The sequence below is a fragment of the Lepisosteus platostomus genome, chromosome 13 (genome assembly GCF_059453375.1).
Source record: "Lepisosteus platostomus isolate fLepPlt1 chromosome 13, fLepPlt1.hap1, whole genome shotgun sequence".
NCBI lineage: Eukaryota > Metazoa > Chordata > Actinopteri > Semionotiformes > Lepisosteidae > Lepisosteus > Lepisosteus platostomus.
In genome coordinates, this window is record NC_142623.1 from 30,856,588 (window position 1) to 30,868,684 (window position 12,097).

Consider the following 12,097-nt stretch of genomic DNA (forward strand, 5'->3'; position numbering starts at 1 on the left):
GTCCTGGCCAAATTTCCCATCGCTCTTTATCAATCATGGCCTCCTAACAATCCCCCTCTATAAATTGGCTTCATTACTCTGTTCTCCTCCTCACTGAGAGCTGGTGTGTGGTGAGCATTCTGGCGCACTATTGCTGCTGTTGCATCATCCAGGTGGGGCTGCACATTGGTGGTGGTGGAGGGGAGTCCCCATTACCTGTAAAGTGCTTTGAGTGGAGTGTCCAGAAAAGCGCTATATAAGTGTAAGCAATTATTATTATTATTATTATTATTATTATTATTATTATTATTATTATTACTCATGGGGGGTGGATCGGGGGGGGGCCTTGGCGACTTACGTCACGAGCTGGGCGTTGTCATTTTTCAAGCGGGGCAGCTGTTTGCGTCTCCAGTCCAGGAAGGCGCACAGCGTGCTGAAGGGGTTGTCAGACACACTGATCTTGTCCTGGTCCGTCCAGATCTCCAGGCCGATCAGGGCGACCCGGATATTCAGAGCCTTGTAGAACTGACAGAGGAAAACGAGAGACGGGGTTGAGACAACGAAAGAACAGGAGAGAGAGATCACAGCGGTGGCCCCAGTCACACAGCAGCCTCTGAAGCCCTCTGTAGAAAGGCTGTTGAGCTTCAGATTCATAGTCTACGGTTTCACTGTTGATCCATCTCATACAGAAAAGAACTGGCAGCATAGTCATCGTCCAAGAACGTGAAAGTAAAAAAGATGACAAGGAACAAACAGAAACACAGCGAGTGAGAGCAGATAAATACAGAACAGCTGGAAAAAAAGAACACCAAGGTCAGTGCAACTCTGACTGAAACCTACAGGACTTTGGTCCTCCTTAAACAGCTGGGTAGACTGGAGTCACTGGGGTAAATGACCTCATTCAGGGCACAACAGCAGTGCCTGCAGCAGGGACTTAAATCAACCGCCCACCAGCTATGAGACCAGAGACTTGTGACCCAACACATACAGTATACAGTACACTACCTGGCTCTCAGTCTGCTTCTCACCTTGTCTACATAATTGGCAGCTTCCAGTAGCTTCATCCGGGTCTTGTCAAAGTCACGACCATGTTTCTGAAACTGCACACAACAGCAAAAAGTACGAGGAGGTTCAGCAAGTCATTTCTCAGTACAGTTTCAGAAAGCAGAAAACGAAAAAATGAATTATAGAGTGGCAGACTGTACACCGGGAAGACTGCTAAATTTATTTAATTAAAAAAATTAATTTAATTCATTTAATTAAATGACATTTAATTACTCAACACAAATGAAGCACCATGTTACAAAACTAGTATTATTGAAAGTAGTATTTCTTGTTTCTTGGAAGAGCAGCACAGATCCTAGTGTTTCTCAGACTTGATAATGTTGTTGGTGCTCTTGATGCTGTACAGACTTTGGTCCTCTTGAAAATGCAATGTCCTCTTGAAGTTGTAATATCCTTGGTGCTCTTTATCATGTAATGTCCTTGTTTCTGTTGATGTCCTTGGTATTCTGGATGATGTAATGTCTTTGGTGCTCTTGATGATGTAATGTCCTTGGTCCTCTTGATATTGCAATGTCCTTAGTCTCTCCACTTCCAGGAGATGCAGAGTGCAGTCCCGTGGTCTTAATTACCACACAGGCATGAACCCATCCATTTTAATTGACCCCTGTTCATGTTTAATTACTATTATTGCCGTTATGCTCATTAAGAGACGTTTATGCACTGCTATGGAGTGGGAGGAGGAGACTTGTAACACATTCATATCAAGCCTCGGAGAGCTTGTCTGCTTGCTGTTGCCCTTTTTCTAATAAAAGCTGAGTACTTTGTGCAAAGATTGCCTCCGCATTCTTTTGAAATAATGAGAGCACCTGTACAATTTTACTGAATTATCCCATGCTAATATTATATAGTATTAGAGTACTACTAACAGTCTTATTACTGACTCTTACCTCTGCATTATCGGCGACTATCATCAGTTCAACATATTTCGTGTTCTTCCTGAGATCTCTCTTTTCCTACAGAAGGAAAAAGCACAAAACAACACAGCTCGACCAGAAAGCTTTAGTGATACTAGAGTTTGTGCTCTCTTCTAAAGCACTCTGAGAGAAAAGGACTACAAAAAAGCAAGACGGGAGATGCTCTCCAGGTTCCACAAACTCAAGAAGCACATGATAATGGGCTTTTTGATTTTCAGCATCTCTTAAGACTTTTCAAAATCAAGAAGGGGAGAAATCACGAATAAGGGAACAGGGCAACTGAGAAATTCTGCATCTTTGGCTGTTTGAGTATTAAAAAAGCACTGTACAACCACCGTACAGTTAATGCCACTTCCTCCTACATTAAGAGCAGAAACACTGACATTAGAATGCAGGAGATTCTGTTGCAACAGATCCATGATTTCGGGACAATCTGATCAGTCGCACTCCTGATGGGGGAATGAAATTCCTGGCAGGGCTGCACCCTCACTCTGCCATGTTGCTCTGTGTGTATCAGACCAGCGATTATGTCCTCCAGTCTGTCCGTGTGGTCTCCATGGCGATGCCCGCAGGTGCCCTGCTGCAGCCTCAGACTCTCCACTCGGTAGACAGCGTGCTGGTCGGCGTCTGTGCTGTTGGGCAGTGGCTCGATCAGATAGCTCACCGTGTGGTTGACTGTGATCAGGCCCCTGCAGAGAAATGGGCAACAGCACAATAAATTCAAGTCTTTTATATGACCATACCTTACTTGTTCAGGACCCATAGAACAATTCTGAGGCCTTTTTTCCCCCCAAACAGCACAACATCTGTTAATCTGTTGATGCTAAACACAAACGAAACACAACAGCATCCAGGTGGGGCTGCACATTGGTGGTGGTGGAGGGGAGTCCCCATTACCTGTAAAGCGCTTTGAGTGGAGTGTCCAGAAAAGCGCTATATAAGTGTAAGCTGTGTAAGTGTATTATTATTATTATTATTATTATTATTATTATTATTATTATTATTATTATTATTATTATTATTATTATAACTATCCAATGCTGTACCTCAGAAATAAGAATGTTTTGACTTTACAGTTTCTCTCATTTCATAGGTCTTCTGTAAAAGCAGGTGCTGATTTGTATCTCTGAATAACTCCAAAAAAAACAAAAGATAATATAAAAAATGATAGGTTTCTGAGTAACACCAAAAAGATAGTAGTTCTTCACTTATTCCAGTGGTGTCCCTGGATGGGCCATGATATGGCCAGCAGCCATATCACCATGCAACTCACAACTGGCAGCCTACTGAAGCTCAGCAGGTATGAGCCTGGTCAGTACCTGGATGGGAGACCTCCTGGGAAAAACTAAAGCTGCTGCTGGAAGAGGTGTCAGTGGGGCCAGCTGGGGTTGAAAAGGTGCCATCCTTTGGATGAGATGTAAAACTGAGGTCCTGATTCTCTGTGGTCATTAAAAATCCCAGGGTATTTCTTGAAAAGAGTTTGAGAACATCACTCTGTTCTTTTCCCCACAGGTGGTGTGTGCTGAGCACACTGGAGCACTATGGCTGCCATTGCATCATCCAGGGGGGGCTGCACACTGGTGGTGAAGGGGAGCCCCCATTACCTGTAAAGCGCTTTGAGTGGAGTGTCCAGAAAAGTGCTGTATTTGTGTGAGGAATTATCATTATCTCTGAAGGCAGGGCAAGCTGGGGCAACAAGTTCTTACCTCACAATCATGGGATGTAATATAAGCTATATAGGTCACAGCTGCATGTTCCAATGTACTTTTTTTGCTATTTCAATAGAAATCGACTTAAAGATGGAGAAAACATCCTAAAAAAACTGTAAATCCGAGGCCGACAGCTCTGGGGAACGGCCCTGTCAGGAGTGGGGCGTCGGAGAGACCTCAGCCAGAACTCTTCTTCTCCTTCATCTTTACAGGCACGGACGCTGCACAGCTTTCCACTCTCCCCAGAGATTCATTTTGATGTGATTTATTGTTCGCAAAAGCATCTGTTAAGGCTCTTCTGCAGCAGCTAAAAAAAAAAATCCCCAGCATTTGCAGTCTACAGTCTCTCTGTGTCGCTTTTTTTTTTTCTGGAGTAATTCCACAGGTCTTGGGTTTCCAGGACCCCTCCTGCAACCCTGTCCAGCAGTTTCCAGATGTTTCTCCCGCAGATGTGTCTGCTTGGAGGAACACAGGGCAGGTTCATCCCTCTTCACGTGCCCCTGTGGGCGGAGAGAAAAGTTCGAGGGGGAGACATACATAACTAATGACTCTGAACCGATTTCTTAGAAATCTGGCCACCCCTGAGGTCAACAATGAGAAAGACAATGGATAACAATACAATCACAAACCATTCTTTACCACTCTGATAAAACAAATAGCAAAAATTCCCACAGCCGTGTTTTCTCGGAATAATAATTCTAATAGCTTACACTTATATAGCTCAAAGCACTTTACAGGTAATGGGGACTCCCTTCCACCACCACCAGTGTGTAGCCCCACCTGTATGATGTGATGGCAGCCAGAGTGCACCAGTACTCTCACCACACACCAGCGCTCAGTGGAGAGGAGAACAGAGTGATGAAGCCAGTTCATAGATGGGGATTATTAGGAGGCCATGATTGAAATTTGGCCAGGACACAGGGGTAACACCCCTGCTCTTTTCAAGAAACATCCTGGGATTTTTAATGACCACAGAGAGTCAGGACCTCGTTTTTATGTCTCATCCTTTTTACAGTATAGTGTCCCCCGTCACTATACTAGGCCATTAGGACCCACATAGGCCACAGGGTGAGTGCCCCCTGCTGGCCCCACTGACACCTCTTCCAGCAGCAGCCTTAGTTTTTCCCAGGAGGTCTCCCATCCAGGTACTGACCAGGCTCACACCTGCTGAGCTTCAGTGGGCTGCCAGCTGTGAGCTGTGAGCTGCAGGGTGATATGGCAGTAGGCGAGATTGTTCCTGTTTATCTGTGGCTGTGGGGGCAGCAGTGTGGCACAGCGGTCAGGGTACTGGACCTTTCACTGGGAGGTTGGGGGTTCAAATCCCTGCTGAGACAGTGCTGTTGTACCCCTGAGCAAGGTCCTGCAACTGAATTGTTCCAGTGAAATTTCCAAATGGGTGAAAAGGAAAGCTGCCCAGGGTACAAGCTCCAAAAGTTGGATGTCTCGCTGTAAAATGTATCTCATCAGAAGCTTGCTTGCTACTTACTGATTTTTGAGGCCGCTAAGTCAGAGGGAAGAAATATCAGACCCCTGAGTTTGTTTGCTCAAAAAGAAACAATTCTTCATTGTGCACGGTTCTCATCATGGCACCTGGTGCTGAGGCGCAACTCACAGGGGTCCGGAGAGGCCCGACAGCCCTGAGGCGTGACATCAGCAGAGCAGACTGAGCTTTTTTACACACACCGAGCTGTGTGACATCAGGAAAAGACAGGTGGGCCCCAGGCCCCCGCGACTAACGCCTAACGCGGGGCCGCCAGCAGTCTCACCGCAGTCCGCGACAGGTGCTCAGCGCCACACCTGACCCCTCCTGGCCTCTCACCGCCCCGTGGTAAAAGCAGTGCTCCTGCAACAGGACAAGACACGACAGGCTGGCGTTCAGGTGCACTGACTTGATTTTACTCACCCCTTCCCTGCTCCAGCAGTACGTCAGTATCCGTATCGGAAAGAACACCTTCCAGGTCAGGGTTCAGAGTTCAGACAATGTAGTGAGTGTATTGTTGTGATTGGACGAAGAGTTGATCGATATTCGTTCTGTGCATTTGAATAAATATCCAGTTTCTCCAAAATGAGCTTGCAATTTTTTATTTGTTGACCACATTACGTATATGTGGCATTTTTACTTGCCCCCCTCAGTTCCCACTATGGTTTACTATACAGTTACTTTGCCATAGTTTCAAAACGCTGGTCACACTTTACAAAGCGTCTTTGTACCTGACCACTGCAGCGCTTACTGAGCGATTACCCCCAGGGGAGAAGCAGCAGGAGACGTAGCCGACACACAGATGGACACTCACCGCGTTCTGGGGGGAGGAAGAGAGCAGGGCTCCGCTGGGGCTGTACCAGGTCTCGGTGTACTCAGGTGCAAAAAGCTGCCTTGAGAGGAGAAGACGAGAGAGGAAAGGCCAGGTGAAGCCGAAACAGGCTATTCCTATGTGTCTCTCTCTCTCTCTCTCTCTCTCTCTCTCTCTCTCTCTCTCTCTGTGTTTGTCTCTCTGAGTGTCTGTCTCTCTGTGTGTGTCTTTCTCTTTGTGTGTCTCTCTGCCTCTGTGACTGTGTCTCTGTGTGAGTGAGTCTCTCTCTGTTTATGTCTCTCTCTCTCTGTGTGTCTTTCTCTCTGTGTGAGCGAGTCTCTCTCTGTCTCTCTCTCTTTGTGTGTCTTTCTCTCTCTGTGTCTCAAGTTAAGGTAGTTCTGTGTCCGAAACAGTAGTCAGTCAAACAAGTTTCCAGGCATCTTATGCAAAATCTAGTGAGAAGAGGTGGAGGCAAGTAATCAAAATACTGTGCCATACATGTCAGTGAAGAGATTGTAAAACATCAGCTGAAAACACAACAGCAAAAACTGCAGATACCAAGTAAATACAGTACATACAATTCTGGGTTATCAATGGCACTGCTACTTTATCACCACCATAGACCTCGCCTGAGTATGCTGAGTATTTCTCCTGAGAAGCACGGTGAAGAAGTGAGTCAGTGAGAAGCATTTCACAGTAAGAGCCGTGTACGGAGAGAGAAGCCAGCATTAATCGACAAAACCCCTTTGAGCGACTGAAACACAGACACTAATGGCACTCTGCGCTAATGGCTCACAGCTCGTGAAAGATTTATACCTGACAAAGCTTTTGAAACGTTTCTGAGTTCTAAAGACTAAACTGTTGACTGACGGCTTTCTATTGTCTTCCAATATTGGAACAGCTGGGAGTGATAACATAACAAGGAGGTAAAAACAGTTTTGTTCCTGCATAGGAACAGGAAATGCTGCTATAGCATTAGGAAACACTAGTTTTGTTCAGGTATCACTCCTTTCGAGTCTGTTAGAAAAACACTCATCTCCACTAACCCGAACAATACAAACACATCTTCCAAAAAATGAAACAAATAAATAACAGAATCTGAAAAAGAAAACGATCCGTCTGTCCTTTTTACTTTAATTACCCAAAACAAGCTTCAGGACATCCAGAATTTGAATCATTCATAAACGTATATACACATATTAGAATAGGTGTTTCCTCAAACAGTTAATGGACAACAACCTTCGTGGTAAATATTTACACTGTGAGAGTCCTCTCAGACACATCTTTCCTGTTCGTGAAATGAGGTTTGTGTCTTCTTGCCTTCCTTCTGCATGGCAGTAATCCAGCAGTGCTGATACAAACACAGACCACGGCTCGGCTCCTCCCCAGGACAGTGAGGCGCTTGCTCGGGCTGGCTGTTAAGTGGGTGGCCATCAGTATCGGTGTTTGTGTTAGCTGCCCTCACAGCTGGGGAGCGTCCAGCCCGACTGGTCCTGTCACTGCAGGGACCCTACAGGCAGAGCGCAACTTCAACACAAACACGCACTGCAGTCTCATACAGCCGGGCACCCAGAGACCGCCTGGGCTGTGTCGAGACTTTGGAACCTGGATGAGGGTTGCAAAGCAGTCAGTAGAGGATATCCACTGAGGAAGAATTCTAGCATTTACCTTTTTTAAAAGTGTATAAGATAGTGACTAGTTGGCATTGAAAAATGCCTTTTACCCAGCAACAGTATGAAAGAACAATTGCAAGTATATTATTTGACTTTTTGATATTAATGCTACAACTGCAGAATGTCTAGCTCATTTCACACCTTTTATTTACAGTATATACTTCTTTTTGACTGTATACAAGGTAAAACTGCTTCTTAAGAAGAATGTGGTCAATTACAAAGAAATGTTTGTAGAGAAAAAAACAACTCCTAATATGGAAACTTAGAATGAGCTTTCCTGTGTGAATTTGCTGTATAAAACTCATTGCATTTATCATCTCGGTGGAGAGGTTACTCACAGATCTGTATGAGAGGCTGCTCTCAGATCTGCATGATCATATCCTTCCCATGCGCATGAATAAGGGACTCTGCTTGACCACACCTAACCCGAGTGAACAGTTTTCTTAGACAATTTCTAAACTTTTCCTCGGCACCACCCCAAACAGAACTGCTGTATGAAAATCACAAATGTATCGTACACAAATGTACGAACACGGACTGAAATCCGTGTCAGATCTTGTAGAAGACCCTATGCGATGCGGTAAGAGCTGGAGAAAACAGGAGGCGTGGTAAAAGGGAACGCACAGGGGTTTAAAAGTGCACAAAATAATAGTGACAATCCGTGAGACAGTGTACGGTGAAGACAAAACGGCATCCAAATCCAAACGGGTCCAAGGGCAGGTCAAAGCACAGTCCGAGAGTCCATCAACAAGGAATCCATCCTGGGACGCGTCAAAGTTAAAATCCCCGGGAGGGGGGAGCACACAGACGAACGAAACATGGAGGTCCAAGGGTGACGAGGCGAGATCCTCCAGACCCCGGGCTCAGGGAGCGGGAGGTGTCGGGGATGAGGCCTATGCCCTCAGGAGACGGATGTAGGGTTTCCTGGTGCTAGGCGGGCCTCGCGACATCTTACCCTAATGATGAGCCCCGAGGACTGGAGGAGCAGGTCTTTAAATAATAACACTAAAAGGGTACACCTGGAGAGCTTAATCACACGAACAATAATGGGAATAATGGGAGTGGATTCTTAATCCAGTAAAAAAAATAAAGGTACAGGAAGGAGAAATCGCAGAAAACACAGCTGGACAGACAGCTGTTGCAGAGTACAAAGTACACAGGGGTACAGAGCTCTGTGCTTTTCTCCGTCTTGGAGGAAGTGTATCACATCCTCCCCGTCCTTCCACTAATCGTGACAATACAAGATTTTTGTGTCGTCATTTTTCTATTTAGTGGAAGTTCTCCTCCTGAGCTCAAATTGAATGAGGGAGACACAGTGGGTGTGGGTGTGTTGGGGGAGCACTCCCTGTGCCTTGCCCCCCAAGGTATTTTTCTTCCTGCTGATGCCACAATGACTCACTAATTAAAAAGAGAGCACAGTTTCATTTTCTTCACTCGATTACAGAAAGCTGTCTCTGCAGAAGAGCCATGGGGGAAACTATATTAAGCCAAAGAAGAAGCTGTAATTGTGAAGGGCACCAGACTCCCTATTAATGACTGTTCTTCACCCACGCTGACAGTCTCCACAGTGCCCTGCCTCTCACTTGCACACTGCATTAACCTCTAGGAGGTATATTCTTTATGATCTTTTCCAAGGCTGTTCTTTACAGAGTGAATTTCCGTTCTCTATACCTGCTCCTGAAATAGTCATGTTAGTTCTTGCTCCAGAAAAACGTAGACCGTTGCTAGAAATTACAGAGCCAAACATTGAGACACATACTTGAAACAAGTGCAAATATTTACACGTTTTCCAGGTTAAGTTAGGTATTTGGGGGATCTACCCGAATTACAACGCAATATCTTCTCGTGTCTGAAATTTCACGCCTCCTGAGAGTAACAACCAAAAACAGCCAGCGGGGCACGAGATCTAACAATCTCCTTTCATCTCATTTCCTCTGTGTGGTCTCTTCCGTTATCCATGGACTAACAGGAAAGGCACAATGGTTAAGAACTGCGGTGTAGAATAGGAAATTGCAGAATGAAAAATCAATGGAGTGCAGCGTCTGTAATGGTGATAACTCTCAAGATAAGAGGCAGAAAGTGCCATTAGGAAGTCATGACTTCTCAGTAATAACTCTGTGCCTCTGTCTTTGTCTCACTGCCAGACGGGCTCCGACAGCAGCATTTCGGATCTGAATGTCTGTGGAGAGTAATGACTAAAACACAACTAGACTCCTCTCAATACCAGTGGTGTCCTCCATCAGACATCAGAGTGGTACCTAGGAGTGTGTGGATGTGCATATACTGTATTTATAGAGCTATTTGGAGATGCTTTTATTTGGTAGGTTATAACCGTTATAAAACAAATTAAATTCTCCACACAAAATACCGCAAGTAAAATAACCCACAGCAAAGGCATACCTGAGATTATTTCATGCAAAGTCACTCAGCACTAGGTCATCAATGCATGTGACGAAGCCCTCAGGACCTTCCCAAATTCAGGTGAATTCAAACCAACATCAGAGAGGTCTGCAAAAATCTAGCCCTGAAAAGTGTTGAGGAAGAGTACGGCACAACAAAGGGCCTGGCTAAGTACAGTACATTTTTATGCCCTGCACATGCACTACTCTAAAGCTTTACGAAAGTTTAGACATGTCACGAAGCGTCTTTCAGGACCCTATGCAGACAGCACAATCCAGAAGGGAGTGAGAAAACAATGGGAAAAAAGACTAGGACAGGGGCTGGAACCGGAGGCAGGTGTAGGAGATAAAGAATAAACAAGGAAGGGCTAAGAGGAGGGGCTTACGATCGTGACAAGACAATGCTGTACATTAATAAACCTTCCATGGGAAGTTTGCATTGTTTTGACTATTCCGTGATTGTACTTAAGTCATCGCTATTCACTTGCTTTCACCTTGACAGACCTCAGTCTGTCTGAGTAAAGGAAAGCTTTTCTGCATACATTTTGCTGATCTTGCCATTGAAGAAACTGGCTCCTTAGAAAAAGCTTCACTGGCCCGTGAACATGATCTCCACGTGAACATGGGAAAAGCAGTTCTGTGGATGCCCTTCCCGCTGTTGTCTCAGAGCTCATGAATTCCCCTCAAGATCTTAATCTCCCCACTGTGTCTTAAGCCTGTGCTGCAGCTCTGGTGGTCACACAATGCAGATCATTTATTGTCTGTGTGGAGATATGCAATGCTGGAGTTAATCCAGATGGACGCTTTGATTAAGTACCCAGAGTCTGAATCATGGCTGTCTGGCGGCTCTTAAAACAAGGGATCAGTTTAGTGAGAGTGGCACAAAGAGAGGCTAATGCACAGAGGTCAATAGTGCACATTCTCTCACAGGATTGAATGACTTCACTTCTTCTGGGAGGGCGTCTGGGGTGTGGGGGGTGGGAGGTGGGGATGCAGCTGAAAGCATCCTCTGCAGAAAACCCTTGAAGACGTGAAAAAGCAGACGGGTAGTGATACATCACATCTTTTGCTTCAGTGGGAATCAATGTCTCCCAATCTTCGGAGGGAACAAGGGCTTTAAAACCCACGGAGAACTGCCATCCTCACAGAGAGAAAGTTAAGCTTCTGTTTAAGATAATAAACTGTTTTTTAAAGACTCAGTTCTCTCACAGCAACTCCCATACCAGCATGGGAGAGGGTGAGGCATGCATACCTGCTCCTCCAACACACACACCTGTAGGGCCATATGCCATCTGACAGCCTGCAAGCTCTGAAAGGACAGAGAGCACCAACTAGACGAGTGTCGTGTTGCATACTGACATCACTGCAAGTGCCTGGCAGGTCAATAATTCAATTTCAATAACCCATTTATTTCTAGCATGGAGAATCCCCGTCATAATCAGCTATTGACATGACCCAGGTCGAAAACTACAGACGTCTGGATCAATCTATTCTGCAAGCCAGCTCCTGTCCTATTTGAGCCACCGGAGAGCCCTAGACGCCTGTGCTAATGTTATTTAAGAAATATCGGCAGTACTGACATCAGCCGTCTGCATAAGCATCTACGTCATGCGACACACACACTGCACAAATACAGGTTATCAGACACTGCTCTGCACTGTCGTGCACCATGATTGTGTCTGCACACATCTAGACTCTGCGTTGTCATACATTGTGATTGTGTCTGCACACATCTAGGCTCTGCATCATCATGCATCTTGATTGTGTCTGTACACATCTAGGCTCTGCATTGTTGTGCATCGTGATTGTGTCTACACACATCTAGGCTCTACATTGTTGTGCATCGTGATTTTGTCTGCACACATCTAGGCTCTACATTGCGGGGCATCGTGACTGTGTCTGCACACATCTAGGCTCTGCATTGTTGTGCAACGTGGTTGTGTATGCACAACTCTAGGTTCTGCATCATCATGCATCGTCGTGCATCGTGACTGTCTGCACACATCTAGGCTCTGCATTGTCTTGCATCATCAAGCCAGTTCATTTTAACGTGGCCAAGCTCTGGAA

The 12,097-nt window shown here is 45.5% G+C and overlaps 1 protein-coding gene across 2 annotated transcripts in view; it reads right to left on the reverse strand.

The window, feature by feature from the left end:
- The window catches only part of adam19b (ADAM metallopeptidase domain 19b), a 37,465-nt gene that overhangs the window by 17,349 nt on the left and 8,019 nt on the right, over positions 1 to 12,097 (reverse strand). The window contains exons 2-8 of one of the 2 annotated variants that reach the window (XM_088604113.1): positions 7,217 to 7,468; positions 5,962 to 6,040; positions 5,434 to 5,510; positions 2,449 to 2,647; positions 1,932 to 1,997; positions 1,008 to 1,079; positions 338 to 504 (exon numbers count right to left, since the gene is read on the reverse strand). In XM_088604113.1, coding sequence (XP_088460239.1) covers positions 338 to 504; positions 1,008 to 1,079; positions 1,932 to 1,997; positions 2,449 to 2,647; positions 5,434 to 5,510; positions 5,962 to 6,040; positions 7,217 to 7,392 — 836 coding nt within the window. In that variant the 5' untranslated portion in view covers positions 7,393 to 7,468. The remainder of the gene's footprint in view (positions 1 to 337; positions 505 to 1,007; positions 1,080 to 1,931; positions 1,998 to 2,448; positions 2,648 to 5,433; positions 5,511 to 5,961; positions 6,041 to 7,216; positions 7,469 to 12,097) is intronic. The other variant, XM_088604112.1, reaches the window with a different exon arrangement.